At 47.2% G+C, this 18663-nt stretch overlaps 2 protein-coding genes across 19 annotated transcripts in view; one reads left to right on the forward strand and one right to left on the reverse strand.

Moving 5' to 3' along the window:
* Positions 1-18663, forward strand: part of PKD2L1 (polycystin 2 like 1, transient receptor potential cation channel) — a 73489-nt gene that overhangs the window by 4128 nt on the left and 50698 nt on the right. For 11 of the 18 annotated variants that reach the window (XM_074339198.2, XM_088791897.1, XM_088791898.1 and 8 more), the window contains exon 2: positions 13372-13531. The exons of 2 other annotated variants lie outside the window; for them this stretch is intronic. The gene's annotated coding sequence lies outside the window, so the exon portion shown is untranslated. Of the gene's footprint in view, positions 1-13371; positions 13532-17202; positions 17905-18663 lie in introns of those variants that run through there. 5 more of the 18 variants (XM_074339201.2, XM_074339206.2, XM_074339210.2 and 2 more) reach the window with 1 other exon arrangement.
* SCD (stearoyl-CoA desaturase) lies at positions 1152-17057 on the reverse strand. The gene is made up of 6 exons (XM_019724892.3): positions 16614-17057; positions 15827-16109; positions 11831-11961; positions 9898-10103; positions 8208-8440; positions 1152-5204 (listed from the first exon to the last, which is right to left on the reverse strand). Exons 1-6 carry the CDS (start codon positions 16638-16640, stop codon positions 5005-5007), a joined length of 1080 nt encoding a protein of 359 aa, XP_019580451.2. The 5' UTR covers positions 16641-17057; the 3' UTR covers positions 1152-5004.

Genomic DNA, 18663 nt, shown 5'->3' on the forward strand with positions numbered 1-18663 from the left:
AACTCACCCTTACAGGTAAACTCATACTTATTTCCTTTTCCTCTCAATCTGGATTTCAACTGAACAAATTCTAAGAACTCTTCCTTCTTGGAATGTTTACAGATAGGAATAAACCACAGCACCAGGATGAAATAAGCAACATAAAATACAGATTGCCTGGAAGAAGCATATAAGTATGTTTAATCAGAGGGAGGGCAGCCAGGTATAAAAGAGGAGGAAATGAAAAGACGGTAGCAGAGCTTAGTGGGGATAAATTGTTTAACTTGGAAGACAGTTCGTGGAAAACAAAGCAGAGACTTGGAAGAAACAGTGTAGTTATAGAACTGAAAAAAAAAAAAAGTACTGCCTGAACATTTACTACCATCAACTTAAGTTATTAAGGTCTGGCAAGGCCTTGATGAATATAGACTTGATTTTGGATGCCCAGAATTACTCTGAGAGTATCTTGCTTCTTGTCCAAGGTGAGGGTAACCTTACTTTAGAAAGTGAGGGGAGCTGGTTCTAGGAAACTTTTAGAAGCCTAAGTATTGTCAAGGTGGCTCCTGTTGGAAGATGGAGCTTCTTCAAACTGTAAAAAAGCCTGCCTTCTCTTTTCCACACGAGGATTCCCAGATAAAGTAGTAAAAGCTAAAGTCTTTTCCACCTTATGATCATGAAGCCCTCTCTGTTCCAGGAATTTATAAACCTTCCCTTGGATTGTTTTTTTCTTTCTTCCTGCTGTTGTTAATCAGTATTTCTAGGAAGCCACTTTATTTCAGAGGAATGGCCCAGACTGCCTCACCTAGGACACAAGGTAAAAAATAGCTTTCCCAGATAGCGTTCTTCCTGCTACTAACTTCCTCTTGGGTCCATGTGACCACGTGGCACACAAGAGATCTGGCATTTCCCCAGGCCAAGGTATCAGCTGGTATTAATGTGTTTGGTTTAATGGCAGCAGACTCCTGGTTTCCTGCTGCCAAGGCTGAGTCTAACCTAAAGTTACCCTGAGGAAGGACAGGACAGGTCACTGGGGTATGAGTAAGCCATTGTAGCTTTTGCTTCTGTTTTACTCTTAAAGGTACAGGAACAGGACTTAAATGGTGTGGTGAACCATAAAGATAAGTTCCAGGAGACTCTGAATCACAGCCAAACAACTCCCAGACACAGTGCCATCATATTCACTTCACTTTTATTATGAACAAACACAATCTCAGATCAGTACAACTAGCTTCAGAATTATTAATAGAAATTATTCCAAAATTATTCTTAGGTCACAAATAACTATTATCCCACATAAAAAAGGAAAAATCCCATCCAATCAAGGAACAGGTATCCTGTGTATGTTTCCATGGCAATGAGTTTATGCATTCTCAAATTTTGTCTGGTTAGTTATTCACCACTTATCCAATGGATTTATTCAATCCCTCAGAGAGAACCATATCGATTAAATGATCGCATCTAGGACAGATGTTCATGGTGGGTACTGCTACTATAAAAATATTCGGGACTCAAGAGAATTCCTCTGCTGAAGGATCCCAAAATGCTTTATCAAAAGCATTAGTCACGCCTCAAAACTGCCCTTTGAGGTAGGTCAGTATTATTATTCCCATTTTAACAGAAGGAAAACTGAGGCACATTATACTTAAGTGACTTGCCCAGGGTCACATAGCAGGTCAGTGGCACAGTGGTAAGAGAAGCCTTGGCTTTAACCACCCACGTAACGTTGACGTCTTGCTTTCTTTAACCTTTCATGCTGACCCATTTGAGCTACACGTACAGAGAATACACTCAGGATACTACCAAACCAAGGAGAAAAAGTTTCCACTTTAAATGTTACAACCATCTTTTAATCTAAAAAAAAATTACAAATCAAATACATTCAAATTACTTCCACCCTCCATCAAATGTGGGCACTTAAACACAGCCCTAAGAAAAGTTTCCAAAATGAAGCCCAGAAGGGAATCCTGCAAATAGCTGTCCTGATAATTCTCCAGCCAGGCCCCCTTTTCTACCAGCCACTTCTGCAGGCTTTCAGGTACAAAGGAACTCCACAGAGTGAGGAGGGAGTGAGAGCAGGCTCATTTGCAACACTGATTAGAAAAGATGTAAGGCACCCAAATAAGTTGTCAGCACACCCCCAAAGCAAAGACTGTTAGAAATTCAGACTCGGTCAGATCTGAGTTTCTGGATCATTAATGCACCCTTTGAATTCAGCTTTAGAATCTTGAAAAGTGTTCCTTATTCAGCAGACACCCCCCCCACCACCACACGCACATCTTCATATACACTGGGGCTCTCAGCCTGAAGACCCAGCCTTGTGTAGAGTCACGGTGTGGATCAGATCCATGGAAGATGATTAGAATAGAAAGATAAAGTTGTTTTTGATCATACATTATAAAGCAGGCATCTGATGACCTGTGAAATTAAAACTATCCAACCGACATTTCCAAGGGACAGGTCAGCAGATCCAAACTACAGTGATCTTCCGTTAGATTCTTTTCTACTGAGAGGAATGGCTCAAAAGGCAAAGATGCCTTTCGTGCAGGCTTACCCCTGTAGCCTCTATCTATGCAGTTAATACAGGAAGGAAAGCCCTCTGCCCTTCCACCATTGGGCTCAACAGTGGACAGAGCATTTGGTATTGTACATTTCTAATCTTGATGGAGCAAAGCCAGGCTTCTTCATTGACTGAGGTACAGGGACAGGAGTGGTCCAAGGTTCTCAGAACACAGATGTTTTTTCCCCCTGTTCTGTACTAGTGTCTGCCCTAGGCTGTGCTGTGGGTAATGCTGGTTAGTTTGCTGGGCAGAGACGCTGTTCAGCAAAGTGCATGGCATCTCAGCCAAAGCTGTACCCTGACTCAGGGAACAAACCAGGTCTCCTTTCGAGTGAGGCACTTTGGAACTTGCCTTTGCTTCTTGTGCTTCCCAGCGAAGACTAGGCTCCCTCCTACTTCTACCAGCACTGTACTGTCAGCTGGGAGCACGGACTAAAGCTGGGCAGGGTGACTGAGCAAGCAGGGGGCGTCTAGCATGCTCTCTGGTTCTGACCCAGACAGAGGAGCCTGAAAACAAACTTTCTTTTGCTCCTGGCTGGCTCACTGGCATGATGCAAGTATTTGGCTTGGCTGTGCCTCATGAGAGAGAGTGCCTGAGCCAGGGATGTTTCTCGTACGGTTTGCCAGCCTTGTCTTGAGTCATCAGCGTGGCAGGGGAGCACAGGGGTGTAGGTGGAGGGACTCTGGAGGCCAAGTGAAAAGTGGCAGCTAGCTCGACTTTATAAAGAGAAACAGTGGTTCAGTGACCCTGAGCATTCTGTCTGCAGGAGAGGGAGCTGCCTGGACAGCAATAGCCATCACTGCTTCTGAATACACACAAAGGAGGCTGCCTGTCCAGAGAAAAAAGAAAACATCAGGGAAGAGATATGACCAGGGAGAGAATGGGCAGAGGGTAGAGCCAGGATTCGATAATCAGGGTAGTTAAGCAAACCCCTACCTGCTCTCAGGCAGCGCTATACTTTAGGCGAGATGTTAACAGAGAAGGAATGGGAGAGAGTCCGACACTGTGGGGAGCAGCCTTCTAGTTTTTACTCGTTCCCAGGAGAAACGGGACTTAGTGAATGAACCTATCATCTAACTTGTTTGAATAACCAGCTTCATATTAGGACACCCAATAACTTACTCAGTAATCTTCTGAATCCAAATCCCCAAGCAATGTGTTCTTGACGTCCTTCTTCTGTAGTTCTCTCTTAGGAAGAGATACAGACCCTGTTCCTCAGCCTCTCCATCTCTTGTCCAGCAGTGAGGGGAAAGTAGACAACCCATCTAACTCCCTCTTTTCTTCAAGCATCCCTCTTTCAGAGAGAAATACTCTAAGTGAATTAATATTCCAAGCCAAGTTGATCTGTATATATATTTTTATGTTTGACCCAACTCCACCTCCGAAAACCCTTCCTTTTTTTGGAATGCTCACCACTATACCACCAATGCATTCCTTTTTTTGGATGTCTGGAAATACTGTAGCCACCTTATTACTATGAAGGGAGGTGATGGTCAGATGGCAGAGCAGAAAGACGAAAGAATTTTGACAATACTGTGAGCTGCTGGATTCACTAATTTTGGCAAAAACCAACCTCAAGACTTCTGGTTATATGAAATAAGAAATCTCCTTTTTATTAAAGAAAACAAAAATCCTTCTCCAGCAAAGACCACTTTTACTACAAACTAAATGCTTCTTCTTTATCTCCGGCCTAAACTCTGTTGGGACACTGAGATTTGCTTTTGTGTTCTAGCCTTGCCAAGCTCCATGGCCATTCCCTACTCAGAGTTAAGAGAGAAAGAAAACATGCTGTGTGGTGGGGCTTGATGTTGTCCCTAGGCAGGCCGCTGTATGTCTGATCACAGCAGGAGCTGCTTCTCACTTTTTTTCCCACCTCACCCCATCCTTACTTATCATATCATGCATGCTCTCTCCTCTGACAATTTACCTGCTTTAGAAGCTTTGTGCCATATGAAGTTGTTTTTCCATTCTATCCAGCAAAAGCCTGGACTGAAGATAATTAACAGAGGACTTCCCAGAAGATTTTATCATCTCTATAGCTTGACCCACCTACTCAGGCCAACTCAGGCCAGCTCAAGGAAAGTTATCTGGGGCAAACCCCATTAGTTTTGGATGATAGAAAGGTTGTCTAGGCTTCAGAAGCTGGACACCCACCAATGACTCACCAGCTTTTTGCCTGGGAGGCAATGAAGAGGAAGAGACAGGAAGGTGATAGCAACAAAGCAAAGAAAAGGACAATGGGTTTAGAGGACAGAGAAGAGAAGAGGAAAAATAAGCATATCAGCTTAGCATCATGAAGGCAGAGTTGTTGGCTTTCAATACTTTTGCATTTTAAAAGAATACTGTACTGGAATAGGTTAATGTCATCATCTTTAGCATCCTGATAGCATTATTCAGTAGTTAATAAACAGAACAAAAAACCTCTGCCTGGCTGGCTTTTGGAAAAGGAACTCAAGGGACCCAAAATTCAGCCACTCTTGTAGCTTCCGTCTCCAGTTCTTTTAGCCCTGGCCAAGATGGCCTCCTTGGATACTTTCTTCCGGTCATAAGCCAGACCGAGAGCAGCCATGCAATCGATGAAGAATGTGGTTAAGTTGATGTGCCAGCGGTACTCACTGGTGGAGTAGTCATAGGGAAAGGAGTGGTGGTAATTGTGGAAGCCCTCACCTGGAACACAAACAAGGAGAAAAATTATGGAACTCGACTGTGGATTTCTGTCTTTCTGATTTTGGCACACTGGTTACCTAGCAGAGTACCTCAAACCTAGTAGAAACTTGCTGTTGTCGAATGAATGAATGAATGAAACCAGTCTCTTCTACTCTGAACCAAACAGACCTCCTCAGAGGCATCTTAAGAAACAAATCAGGAGACCCTGGTTACTCATGGCGGCCTGGGAGCCTTGGTAGGAGGACTGGCAGTTTCTCTCAGAAGACAAGTTCGTTAGAGAGAAACTGTTATCGCTGGAAATGGATTTTAGATTGGAAAATTCCAGAGCTTCACTAAATATTGGTCTGAGATCCTCAAAGCTCTGTATGTGTATGTGCAAGTGTTAGGGGAGAGGAGAGAGTCTAGAATGAACAACGTTTGCTGTGTTTCTTACACAGGTGAGCAAAGGAGTATACCTGCATTGGTACTACCTCCAAGGGTGTAAGGGACCAACAGAATTGGACAGCAACAGCCACGTTAGGAGAAAGGAGGCCCAGCCCAGGGGCTTGAGTTTCCTCAGCCACTACTGCTTCAGTAGACGGCTCTGACTTCCAATTCTTTGAGTTTTGACACTAGTGCGGTGGTGATGCTCTGAGGGAGTACAGAAGCTCTGAGGGAGTCAGAAGCAACATGCTTAGATATTCCCTCTAACCTCTGAGATTCTGTAGGGAGCAGTTAGAGGAAAAACAAAGAAATTCTGGATTCATGGTAATTTCTATAATGGGTAAAACTTTGGATACTCCAGAGAGTTCTCCAATGCTTGGCAGGACACTTCTTTCTGAACTGCATTCAACAATAACAATACTGACCCTTATGAAGCCAGGGTAAAGCCGGGTAAAGAATAGCTAATAAAAGAACATGTTGAGCCCTTTGAAGATAAAAGAACCCCAGTAGAGGAGTAATGATATTAACGAGCAAATGTCCTGCAACGTAAATCACACCATCCACAGCATCTCAAAGTGCGTCTTCTCCGTGACAGCCCCCAATCGTCCACAGTGTGAACTGAGTAGGAGGGTGGAACGATCCCAAGGCTAAAGGTACTGACAGAGGATTCCTAATTTCTTTTCTTTTTTCCAGAGAATTTTTATAAAAATTTATTTGAGCTACACAGAGGACACGCCTGGAAGCAAGATCTCAATAGATTGAAATAAATGCTTCTGAGGATTCTTAGGCTGTGTATAAAGTACGAACCAGGCCTATACTTACCAGATTTAAAACTGAATCAGATACACACGTGGGGGGGAGGGGAGGGGCGATGGGCAGAAGAAAGACAAAACTTTGCAACTGGGGCAGCAGATACAGCCCAAGAAAGGCTCAAGGGAGGTCAGCTTTGGCAGAGAGATGCGCATGTGACTGTGGGGGAGGTAATTCAAGAAGAAGAGATTAGAAAGGCCGGAAAGGGAGCTAGGGGAGAAGGGTGGGGGTGAGGTGATAAGGGAGGGGAGCAACAGGTATGGAGAAATAAATGATCACTGAGGCAAAGTAAAATATTGGGAGCCACTTTGAACTGATGGTCAGAAAGAGATTAGAGTTGGGGAAGCTCACTAAGATCCATGTGCAGTACAGGACAAATTGCATTCCAGAAACTTCCATTTCTATGAAAATCTCACTTAGATGGCCTAGGTGATCTATTTCAACATGGTTCAGAGTAAGAACATGCACAATGGTAAAAGGTGCCTGAAAGGAGAGGGGAGATGCATGAAAGTTAAAAAGAGATAGGAAAAAACATGCCTTTATGCAGATTATATAAAGATGGTCAGCGTTGAGAATATCAAGGAAGATTTTAAAGGGAAAGAAATGACTATTAGGCCCTAGTCTGCATAAACATGTGGGACAGCAGGTTGCGTAGATATACTCGATGATCAATAGCACATGCACTGGTGAGGAAGAGGCGGCCATGGGTTTGCTTATGGAAATCTAATTCCTAAGGAAAGGTTTGCTTAAGCTAATTGCTTAAGCCTCAGTCAAGGCCTATATTTAGTTGAAAAGAGTGACAGAAAAAAAAAATGGAGACAGATGGTAGAACCCTGTTGTCCTAGACTCTGGCTTTTGGGACTGAAATTATAGAGACAAATAAATTCATGACTAGCTACCGTGTTTCCCCGAAAATAAGACCTAGCTGGACAATCAGCTCTAATGCGTCTGTTGGAGCAAAAATTAATATAAGACCCGATATCAAATTATATTATATTAAGACCCGGTCTTATATTAATTTTTGTTCCAAAAGACATGTTAGAGCTGATTGTGCAGCTAGGTCTTATTTTTGGAGAAACATGGTGGCATTAGATCCTCAAGCAAGCACTTGTGATCAAACTAACTGCTTTATTGGGAGTTCCCTAAGCCATGTTGGAGGGAGGGGGTGTTCTTAGCACAGAAGAAAGCAGAAGAGAGAAAAACAAAGAACAGGAGACAAGAATGGTAGGTGGTGGGAGAAGGCCGCCAACAGTTGCTTTGATGTCTTTCCTATTGGCATCACCAAGCACTAAGGCATGGTATACACTTCAAGTATGGCCTATCTGAATACAGCAAGGAGATAAAAGACAAGTTTACTGAATTAAAGTATTTATTCTCCATTTTATAGAGCATATTTAAATATAAAGCACTAGGCTTCCTAGTCACTGACACTATTGTTCTATTTATGCATTCCCTGCCCTAAGCAAGACTGCAGTGCAGCCCAGAGGGGACCGGAAAAAGGAAAACCAAAAAGGGCTCATTATACGTAGCATTTGGGGATCATTTGGGAACCTAGCATCAAAAGCATTGTTATTTTTCACCCTTTCCTTTGAATATAAGATTTATTGCCTGACTTGGAAGAGTTTTCTGATATAGTGCCCCTTAGTTTTAGAGTGGCAAAACAGATAGAAAGAGGTCCTAAGACAGGTTCATCTGGTTTTTCTGGCTCCTAGCCTGATGCCCTAACCAGGAGACCACTTGATGCGGTCGTGCGGTAAACTGCTGACTTACCGATAGCTCCCAGTGAAACCAGGACATTCTCTCGGGGGTTAATGGTCTTGTCATAAGGGCGATGTCCGTAGAGGTGGGCAGCGCTGTTCACCAGCCAGGTGGCATTGAGCACAATGGCGTAACGTAAGAAAGTGGCAACGTACAAGCTGTGTTGAAAAGTTTCACCCCAGAAATACCAGGGCACAAATGTGGGCAGGATGAAGCACATGAGCAGGACAGCAGGCTTGTAATACCTACACGGAGAGATCACACACCGAGTCAGCAGGGAGGACTCTGAGCCCTACCTCCATTATCCTCCATTATCCATTATCACTGGGCTGTCTCCTTCCTTCTGCATTGTGAGTACAATGTGGCAGAAAACAGCAAGAGGGAATGGGGGTGGGGGTGGGAGGGACTCTTGTGAGAATGCAGTGTTATTATCTCACTCTTTAGATGAGGTGATGAGGGGTTAAATGACTTCTAGGATTGCACCACTAGGAACCAGTGGAGCAAGGATTGGAATGCTGGTCTCCTGACCAACTCCATTGCTCTTTTTTTACTATAGCATAATATCATGTGGGTAAAACAGGCGAGGTCCAAATTACAAACAAATACACTGAGTTGTGCTCAGGCTTGTTTTCCCATCTGCCTTTGGGCTCTTTCTCTTTCCCTGTTCTTTACAGAGATTACGTTTGGTGTCTTGCCTCCATTTCCTGCGAGCCATCCTCTAATCCTTCCTCTTCTTTTCCCTCAGAGAAGCACCCTCAGTGTCCTCAATGCCTGGTCCCTCTGGAGACCTGTCACATTCGTCATTCTCTTCAGGGTAGACTAAGACATTGACTTGATTTCCTACGTCTCCTCAGCAGTCAAGCCTTATGCTCTTTTATCATTGGTATTTCCTGCATCCAACGCCTTTCCATTCCTGCCATTGCTTCTCTAGCATGGATCCCTGCTACTTCCTAACTTGTGACCCTGCTTCTCACCTCTTTGGAATAATGGTTTCTTTCACCTGTTATGACAGTGACCTTTCGAAAGCACACCTCCGACCAAGCCACATTCCTGCTCAGGAAACTTTAAATGGTTTCCTAGTGTCTATCAAATGAAGTCCTAAGTCTGCTTTTGAGACTCTACAAGAATGGCACCGGTCTCCCTCTCTAGTCTTAATCCTACCACACCCTATACACTTCAAGCAAAAGGACTCTGTTGCTGCAGCATACTTCATTCCGTTCTGTTTGCACTGTCCCGCCCCCACCCCACACCTGTGAAAATCTCTATCCATCAGTGGATTCCAAAGCTACTTTCTTCATAAACCCTTCCCTGATGTTCCTACTATGAAATCTTCCCCCCCTTTGTGCCTCTTATTGGTTCAGAAAATATTTTGCAATGTATCATAGTTACTCAGACACGTGGCTTATCCTTTCACTCCCCAATAGGCTACAAACTCCTTGAAGGTAAGGACAATGACACAGTCATCTTTGTAACAGTGACTTCCTAGGTCAATAAACATTTGTTGAATTTAATTGGTTTAATTAAGATAGCTCAGAAGAAACAATAGTCTATGGCTGTGGACCTGTGGGCTGTTAAACATTAGGGCTTTAAATGACTTGGAACATATACACCCAGTAAATTTCTCAGCTTATGGTTATAAGTCCTCGGAGAAAAAAGGTGTTCCCCAAACACGAGGTGCCCAGCTCCATCCCACTTCACTCACCTCCTCTGGAACATCACCAGCTTCTCGGCTTTTAGGTCAGACAAGTCTAGCAAAGCACCCTTCTCTTTGACAGCTGGGTGTTTGCGCACCAGCAGCCAACCCACGTGAGAGAAGAAGAAGCCACGCCGGGCATTGTGGGGATCAGCATCTGTTTCTGAAAACTTGTGGTGGACACGGTGATCTCGGGACCATTCGTACACATCATTCTGGAGGGACAGAGAAGAGGCATATAGGCCTGAAGGGAGACACCTTCTTAGGGGAATCCCAATGGATAAACACCTGCAAGAGCTCATGGCTCCCAGCCCAACCTCACGAAATACCCAGGAGCCGAAGTTCCAAAGGAGGGTCATGGAATTGCCTCCTCTTTTCCTCCAACTTGCCAATGAAGCTGAAGTGGAAAAGCAACTTAAAATCCCAGGACCACATGAATAGGACTGGCTGCTTGGGGAAGGTTATATGGAGGGCAGAATGGAGGTAAATCACACAGAGCTGGGACGGCATCATTAGGAGAGAACATCGCAATTCTTTAAGCAAGAAATGTTGGAAAAGGTCTTCATGGGGTGCCTAGTTCCTGGGCAGGGAGAACATGAAGCAGGCAGCCTTGCATCCTAGAGTCCTGGTCAGTCGATAAAGCCACAGGGAGCTCCATTCTGATGCCTTGGCAAGGGACAGCTCACACAACTTAACAAGGCCAGGCACATACAACTTACTGTGTTTCCCCGAAAATAAGACCTAGCCGGACCATTAGCTCTAATGCATCTTTTAGAGCAAAAATTAATATAAGACCCGGTCTCATTTTACTATAATGTAAGACCGGGTCTTTAATATAATATATGATATGATATGATATGCTATGCTATAATACCAGGTTTTATATTATATTAATTTTTGCTCCAAAAGACATGTTAGAGCTGATGGTCTGGCTAGGTCTTATTTTTGGGGAAACACGGTAGCTTGGCCACATTCCCCAGTGACCTCTGGGCTCCTCTGGGACTCTTCCCATCCCTTAAAGAATGTGCCAATATCTCTTCCTTCCTTTTGCCCCAATATCAGGAGCCCTCGAGGGCTATGGTACAGATGGTTATACAACTATGGTAAGTACCTGGGATATTGCCATGAAGAAAGGAACAAATTTGGTTTCCTCTTTTGTCCCCCTCTTGCTCCAATCTAAGCCCCATACCACATGCTACCCTTTGCCCATTTCTACCTTTCAATAGCTATGAGTTCCCTTTCCCCAATTTCCTTCATTCCATCTCTGCTATACATTTTCTGCCTCAACAAACCTCAATATTTGAGTTAGCCAGCCTGGCAGTCCAAGATAGGACCATAATGTTGGTCTCCCTAACCTCTCAGTGACACAGTTTTCTCATCTGTAGAATGGGGACAATAATAGTATCTACCTCCTAAGATTGTTGTGAGGATTTAATGAAATAATCTATGTCAAGTGCTTAGAATAGTGCCAGGCGCATAGCACTATAAAAGTGTTTGCTCCCATGACCTGAAAACAGCAGAGTTCATGAGTCTGTGAAACATTGACTTCAATCCCATCACGGTGGAGTCCTAAGTTATTCACCTAAAAGGGTGAGTCTATTGTCCACTGTCCGCCCAGGAAACAGGCGTCAGTTCCTGGCTTATGCATTGTGGCGCTTGAGGATGAAGGACCCGACAGCCAGACTGCGTGATAACAGAGGGACCTTGGGATAAAATATAATCCTAGACACAAGGAGTATTTCCTATCTCCCTTTCCCAGTGACTCAGAAGCACGCTCATGCCTTATGGACATAAGGAACGGGCCTGAACGTGACGTGACCTCAAGGAGGGAGGAAAGTGAAATGGTTGCCCAGGTGTTGCTCCTCTGCAGGTGCTCATCTCCATCCCATCGCCAGACCATCAATAGAGTGGAGGAAAGAGCGGAGCGGAGCCGGCTTCTTACCTGGAATGCCATTGTGTTGGCAACAATCAGGAAGAACCGCAGGGGCAGCCGCGCTTTGTAAGTTCGGTGACTCCACAGGCGATGAGCTCCGGCTGTTATGCCCAGGGCACTGACCACATAGTAGAAAAACGCTGCCAGGAGGAAAGAGTGGGGAGGGGTGGGGGGGTCACTAATCAGAGAAAACATGGTGTTCTCTGTATGTCTGCATCTGTGTCTTCAGAGACTTCAGGTGAAGAGCTGCTTTGCCCTAAACTTTGGGACAACTTGGTCTTTTAGGTCTCCTCGATTTTACCGCTCGACAAATGCATCACCTCCCATCCTCCCGACCTGGGAATTGGAATAAGCTGAGGAGTCCCAGGAACTTCAGAAAGGCAGGACAGAGAAGAGAGCTCTCGCTACCCAACCATTTGTGATTCTGTCATGAGGGACATTATCGCAGGGCCCGTCTCCTTTGATCTTCAGGTAGCTTCCCCAAGGTGTCAAGGACCACGGACTACTCCTGCAGAGCTTAGGACCAAGGGCCAGTATGGTCTGGGCTCTCACCAATTCGAGGGACTCTGGGTTCTAAGGGATACTCGCGGAGCTCAGAACTATGGCTATTTACCAACTGGTACAAAAGCATATCAGTGTTTTCACAGGCAGTGTGGCCACACTGTACATACCATACCTGCACAGTGTGTTAAGCTTAGCCAAGAATTTTATATTCTCTGATTCACTGGATACCTTGAATGGACTTTTTTTTTTTTTTTTTTTTTTAATTTATTGGGGGGACAATTGTTAGTTTGAATGGACTTTAATATCCTACTTTGCAGTTGAAGAAAAAGACAGAGAGGTTGTGTTTATCTGTGGTCACAAGGCTAGTACGAAATGGAGCCACAATTTGAAACTAGTTTTTCTGTCAACAAGCAGTTCATATTCCAACTAGATTGTTCACCTCCCCAAGAGACAAACACAGTTCCTGTGTCTCTCCTTTGCCATGTCCCTCTGTCAGCCCATTCTCTCTCTGGCAAGGCTAATTCTAGATACTAGTGGGAGATGCTCAAAGCTGTCAGGGGAGCACTGTCCTCCCTCACCTTCCTGGAGGCCTGCCAGCTTAGGAGGCATCAGCTATAATCTCTAACTGGGAAGTGGGTTGCTGCTGGGTATACCCATCAGCCTCTGTTTAGTAGCTCTTGGAGGCAGGGGCTGAGGCCCGGGTGGACTGGTAAAGCAGTGGCTATTGACAATGTTTCATTCCTAGGGAAACGGCTAGAAACAATGGATCCTCAGTGGCCACAGAATTTAGTTGCAGTTGGAGACACCACACATTGTAACGAATTGTCCTGTGTTCTCCAGCCATAGATAGCAGTTTCCCAAACAGCCCCGGTCCTCTCCCCTATCCTGTCTTCCTCCACCTATCCTATTTCTCCTTCAGGATCCGGAGGAGAGCCATTGAGCCAGAGTCTATCCCAGTGAAAGTTCTGTCTCTGATTTTCTCTGTGCTGAGATTAAGGCCTCAGGTAACTTGCTGGCCTCAAGCTATGTGGTGATTATCTTCCCAGATGCAGTATCTGCCTATATCTACACCTGGAAAAATGACAGTGGAGCCACAGCCCATGAATCGCCAAGGAGGAAGGCAAATGGCTTTGGACATGAAAGCAGAAGCACTCACCTCAGAACCAAGGGAGCTACTGGGGTTGTTTCATGCCATAGGTGACCCTGGTAAGTTGACTCAGAAAGCACGTATGATTCTAGTATTAGGTCCTCTAATGCCTTTTCTATCGACGTCAGATAGAAGGCCTTCTGTCAGGTGGAGACTCATTGTCTACTAAAGTCCAAATTGATGGTTAAGTAAAATCTCATAGCTTTGGCCCTAACAAAGAGATAAGTTTTGCCCCTTGGCCCTCAGTGTTGCCAGAGATATCCCTTCAGCCGCCCCTCAGGGCCCTTCTGAGAGGCTCTCCAAATTGCTCAGTCAGGAGAAATGCTGTAATCCCAACCAGTTGCTACTTTAACACTGTCCTTAGGGATAAAAGAGAAGGTGAGGCCAAGCTCCTAAACTCTGAAAGTGGGACCTCTGACCCCACCTCCCCTTTCTTGTTCTTTAAGACAGAGGAGTTCTGATATCCCCATATCAAGATGGTCATTCCATCAGCTAAGCCACCCACCACAGGGCCTGGGGACAGGACTGAAAAAGGTCACCGTCCAGTCTCTGTGCGCCACATTTCTAAGTCCAAAGGCACAGCACACACCCATGGGCAGGGCAAAAGAGGCAGCAGGCCCAGCCTTGGTTTGGGATAGCATTCTGCCACCTGCAGCAGCAGCCGCGGTTGGGGAGCAAGCAGAAGCAGTCTCGCCAAACTCTGGACTTAATCAGGCCTGCAGGGAGTGCTGAGGCTGGAAGGGGCTTACAGGCAACAAAACTACTTGTGAAGAGTCGAGTCCTCTACTGGGGTGGAGGGGTGAAGAGAGAAGGCCAGGCTCCCTGGGGAAACCTTACCAAGGCTCTCAATTCCTCAAGCTGCAGCCTTCCTCAAGCTGCAACTAAAGTTTGGCTGGATTCTCAGAAGGGCTAGAGAACAAATGGCTCCCTCCCCTCACAAACAGAAAAGCCCTTCCTGATCTGCAGCTGAATCGATTCCCTGCACCTAGCAGGCCCCAGCAATGACACACATGTAAGCTACGGAGCACTGCCTTCCTAGTAATTCCAAAAGTACTGCTGCCCCAGTTTGTACCTGAAAAGATCGAGATCTCAAGAGAGGGGATCTACCCAGTTGCAATTTCACGTCTGTGGCACTGAGAGGATTTCCCAAGACAAAGCTCCAGGGACCAGATCCCACCAGGAGGTCCTGGGAGAATCAATTAAAACTTGGCCTACCAGCCCTTCTACATAAATACCCTCCAAGAGTGCAGCTGCCAACAAACACCCCACACCTGACACTGCCCTGGAAACCCTAACGTTGTTTCCCGGGGAGAGAGTTCTGGCTCACCACCCTCAGATAATGGCAGTGTGGGGCCCCTGGGCCTTTGGAGCTCCCTGCTCTCCCCTTCCTAACTCAGGCTTAGGGTGGCAGAGGTGAAAATGCCTGCAAAGCACATGTGTGTATCCAGGGGGCAGGGCCCTGCTATCAGCCCATACCCATGGATCCCTGAAAAAGCTGAGCCAAGGGCAGGTCAGGGACAGAATTGGGAACTGGCTCCCTATTTACAGCAGCCTCAAGCTGGGGCTGCTTAGGGCTCTCTTTTCTGGCCTGGCCTGGCTGTCCTGGCAAAGAGAAACTGCATGGCACCAGGAGAGAGGGGCTGGAGCGAGCTAGATGGGGAATGGGACATGAAACAGTTCAACATTATTTCATCCTAAGGACATTTCACTGAGTGGTGTGTACAGTTCCCTGGGGACCTACATGGAGGCACAGCACCACATCTGTTTAACGCAGGTCATACAGGAGCCTTCATCTTTCTCTCTAACAGAAGCCTGGTCAGGCCAAGGGGTCAGGGCAAAATAATTTTGTGGATAACCACCTCTCTGTTCCTCCCTCTTATAACTCTCTTCCTGAGCAATTTCTCTTGCTGTCTCACGACGATGTTCAACATATGACCCCTGGAAACCACCAGTCTCGTTCCATGTTCCCATGCCTCCCAGGTAGGGGCCTTGATTCTTTTGTGGCTGGCAGGGCTGGGACAAGCAGCCAAGCAAATGGCTTAAAACAGAAAAGCTCTTTCAGGGAGCACTGACTCTGGCGCAGGTCAATTCACTTCAAAGCCTGTAGCACATGGTCTCAGGGCTCCCTCCCCAATATGAATATGAAAGGACCCTCAGCATGGACACCCCTGCTTCCTGAGCCCCCTAGGCTCTTTTCCCAGCCCACTCAGCCTCTCAGGTGACCAAAGAGAAGTGGTTGGGAAAACCTGGGCCAGGAGAGGCTGGTGCCTCTGTCCCATGGAAGCTCCTACTTTATTATTAAAGAGTGGAGAGAACTTGGGGTACTGGGTCCCAAGGACAAGAAAAACTCTTACCCCAGAGCCAGGTGTAGACCTGGGAGGTGGGGACCAAGGTGATCCCATACAGGGCTCCCAAGTGTAGCAGAAACATAAGGATGATATTCCTCCAAACATACTCAGTCTTGGGCTTTGGGCCTTCCTTATCTTTGTAGGTTGGGTCATAGATGTCATCTTTTATTTCAGGGCGGATCTCTTCTTCCAAGTGTAGGGCTGCCTTTTCCAACTTGCCTTCTCCATTCGGCAGAATCCTGGAGGGAGGTGCTGTGATGGTGGTGGTGGTGGTGTAGGAGCTAGACATCTGAAGGGGAGAGGAAGCTGAGAGTCAGGAGAGAGAAGACGACACGTGGAGGTGGGGGCCACTTCACTCTCTCATCAAGCTGGGAGAAGGATGGAGTATTGGCGCAGACCCTGCCCCAATTCCCAGGTTAACTGAAGGTGGGGTCTACCCCGAATGGAAGAAAAGGAAGCAACTGTGTAGATAGATTGCGGAGACCGTGAAACCTCAAGGTGAAGGGGCAATGGGAAGAAGTAAAACACACCCGAAGAACACACAAAGGAAAACCCGCAGGCATATATACATAAAAGTAGCAGCACGACCCGATTTTTCTTTAAAGCTTAAGAAGCAAAAGTTAGGGAACCAAGTCCCCAGATTACAATTCACATTCCCAACAAATGAAGGCGGTACAACTCTCAAAAGATGGTTATGTCCTCCGCGGAGATCTCAACTCCTCCACGGAGTCACCCAGAAACCCGGCCAGCGCCGGCGAACCCGCGGTCTGGGGGCCATTGCTGGGAAGCTCACCTCCTCTTGCAGCAAGTGGGCTGGCATCTGGGTTCTCTGGTGCTGGAATCACTTTCCCAGGGCTGAGTCTGTGGAGCGGAGTTCGGGACAGCTCGAACAGCGGGGAGACTTCGGTAGCGGAGCCCGCCTTTGCGCGGCGATGGGCAGAGCTGCGCTGGGAACCCTTCTAGCGCGGTGCGCACTGGATGGGTGTCCCGAACCGACTAGCTGTGCGTGGATCTCCAGGCTGGGGATTTAAAGGCTAGAGCTGGCAGTGGGTGACCGTGTCCCGTATTTCCTCAGACCCTTTTATTCGCTGCCAACGGGGGCAAAGTGCGCAGAGTTGGCTTCGCTGTGCGGAGGGGGGAGGAGACAGAGCCGAGGCGTGCTAGGGGCTGGCCACGCAAAAACTGGGTGCTGCAGACACACCGCTGCCCAGCCGCCACAGCTCCTGCCCCTGGGGAAATGCTAATGGCTTCTGTAGACTCTGGCGCGTCATTGGCCGAAGGGAATTTGGTGCCACCTCGTCCTGCGGTTTCCATTGGCTCCGCGCAATCTGCTGTTCCCTCTGCCGCGAGCTCCTCGCTCCCCCTCCCACCCCTTTCTCCTCGGCTTCTCTATCACCGGCCACGGGGCCTGGGTTCGGCACCCCGCGGCCTTCGGGAGGCGTTCGGGAGCTTTCTCTCCGGGATACCGAGAGGTCCCAGTTCGGGAATGGGGAGAGGGTACCAGCCCAGGACTGGCCCCCGGGCACTTCGCGAATGGATGGGCATTGGGGAAGTTTCACAGGGAACAGTAGAGAAGACACGGGGGTGACCAGTACACACAACTCCATCCTGCCTTCCGATTGCTAGAGACGTGTGGGAAGGGAGACGTGGCTTTAAACCTGGGGTCGGGATCACAGGGGGACTGGTGAAGCCGGCCGCCCTCCCTAGCGAGCGCTGGGGGCTCGGCCACTGCGGAACAATGGCTCTGCCCCGCCCACCACTTCCGCGATGCTAACCAGAGACCGCTGAACCGGCCAGGTCTCGGGGCGGGCCGCGGCACGTCCATCCACATATGTGTAGACCTGCACGCGCGCAGGATGTTCAGCCACGAGGCACGCCCATCGGGGTCGTTCACCGTCAGGCACCAGTGGGCGATCCCATCCCTATGCCCACGCCTCCAGAATGTGTGCGGGATCTTTTGGAGATGCTTCAGATTGTCAGGTTGTAATTCTCAGATCTCCGTGGAAAAAAAAGCAGGAAGCACAGATATATGCTTTCACCCAGAAGCAGGAGAAAGGGCTACGTGGAACAAGAATAGCTAACAGGTATGGAATTGTTACTGCAAGCCAATTCAGCAGAATTGTTTTATTTCATCCTTACTGTGACCCTATAAGGTGGGCAGTCCATTATTCCCTTCTGAAGATGAAGAAAGTGAGATATGGAGAGATTAAATAACTCACCTATGGTCACAGCAGCCAGCAAGTGTTGGAGCTGGGAGCTGAGCCCAAAAATGTGTCGCTGGAGCCCAAACTCTTCCGACCCAGAACCCTGGGTCCTTGAGATGCTCTGACCTCGCTGACCTATCCCTTATGCCCCCTGTCTTTTCTGGGCCTATGGGAGCCTTACCATGAGAGTAAGTTGAGAACTAGGCAGGCTATGCATTCTCCCAGCTCCCTTCCATACCCATGCCTCTCCAAATACTTTCCCAGGATCCTTCTTCTGGAAAGAGGAGAAAATAAGGACTTGTGTGCCAATAGTTGGCTTCTCAGGAAGAGAGGCCTCTGGGATTGTCTGGCAGGAAGACTAGGGAGCTCTTTGCTGGCCACTGGACCCAGGGTCAGGCCAACTCTGGCCAGTCACCAGGCACCTCCATTCCAATCCTGACTCCTTGTCTAGTGCAGAAGTTTTGAATGAGACTAGATGTTTTCAGAAATGCTTAGTTTGTGGAAGAGAACTCTATGTAATGCTAATCCTTTTCCAGCTCTTTCTGCAATGTCTGGTTTTTAATTTATCAACTACAGGGCGACTCTGCAAGGGAGGAGACTGAGGGTTTCTTTTGGGGTGTACCTTTAATTGTGGCTGAA

This window comes from Rhinolophus sinicus, chromosome 15 (genome assembly GCF_057876585.1).
Source record: "Rhinolophus sinicus isolate RSI-liver-muscle chromosome 15, RSI-T2T, whole genome shotgun sequence".
Classification (NCBI taxonomy): Eukaryota; Metazoa; Chordata; class Mammalia; order Chiroptera; family Rhinolophidae; genus Rhinolophus; species Rhinolophus sinicus.

Excerpts from the sequence above, each read along its gene's own strand:
- SCD (XM_019724892.3), bottom strand. The coding sequence starts at position 16,640 with ATGCCAGCCCACTTGCTGCAAGAGGAG. Across the intron at positions 16,110-16,613 it reads CCCACTTGCTGCAAGAGGAG|ATGTCTAGCTCCTACACCAC; the intron begins GTGAGCTTCCCA and ends TCTCCCCTTCAG. Across the intron at positions 5,205-8,207 it reads GGTTTCACTGGGAGCTATCG|GTGAGGGCTTCCACAATTAC; the intron begins GTAAGTCAGCAG and ends TTTGTGTTCCAG.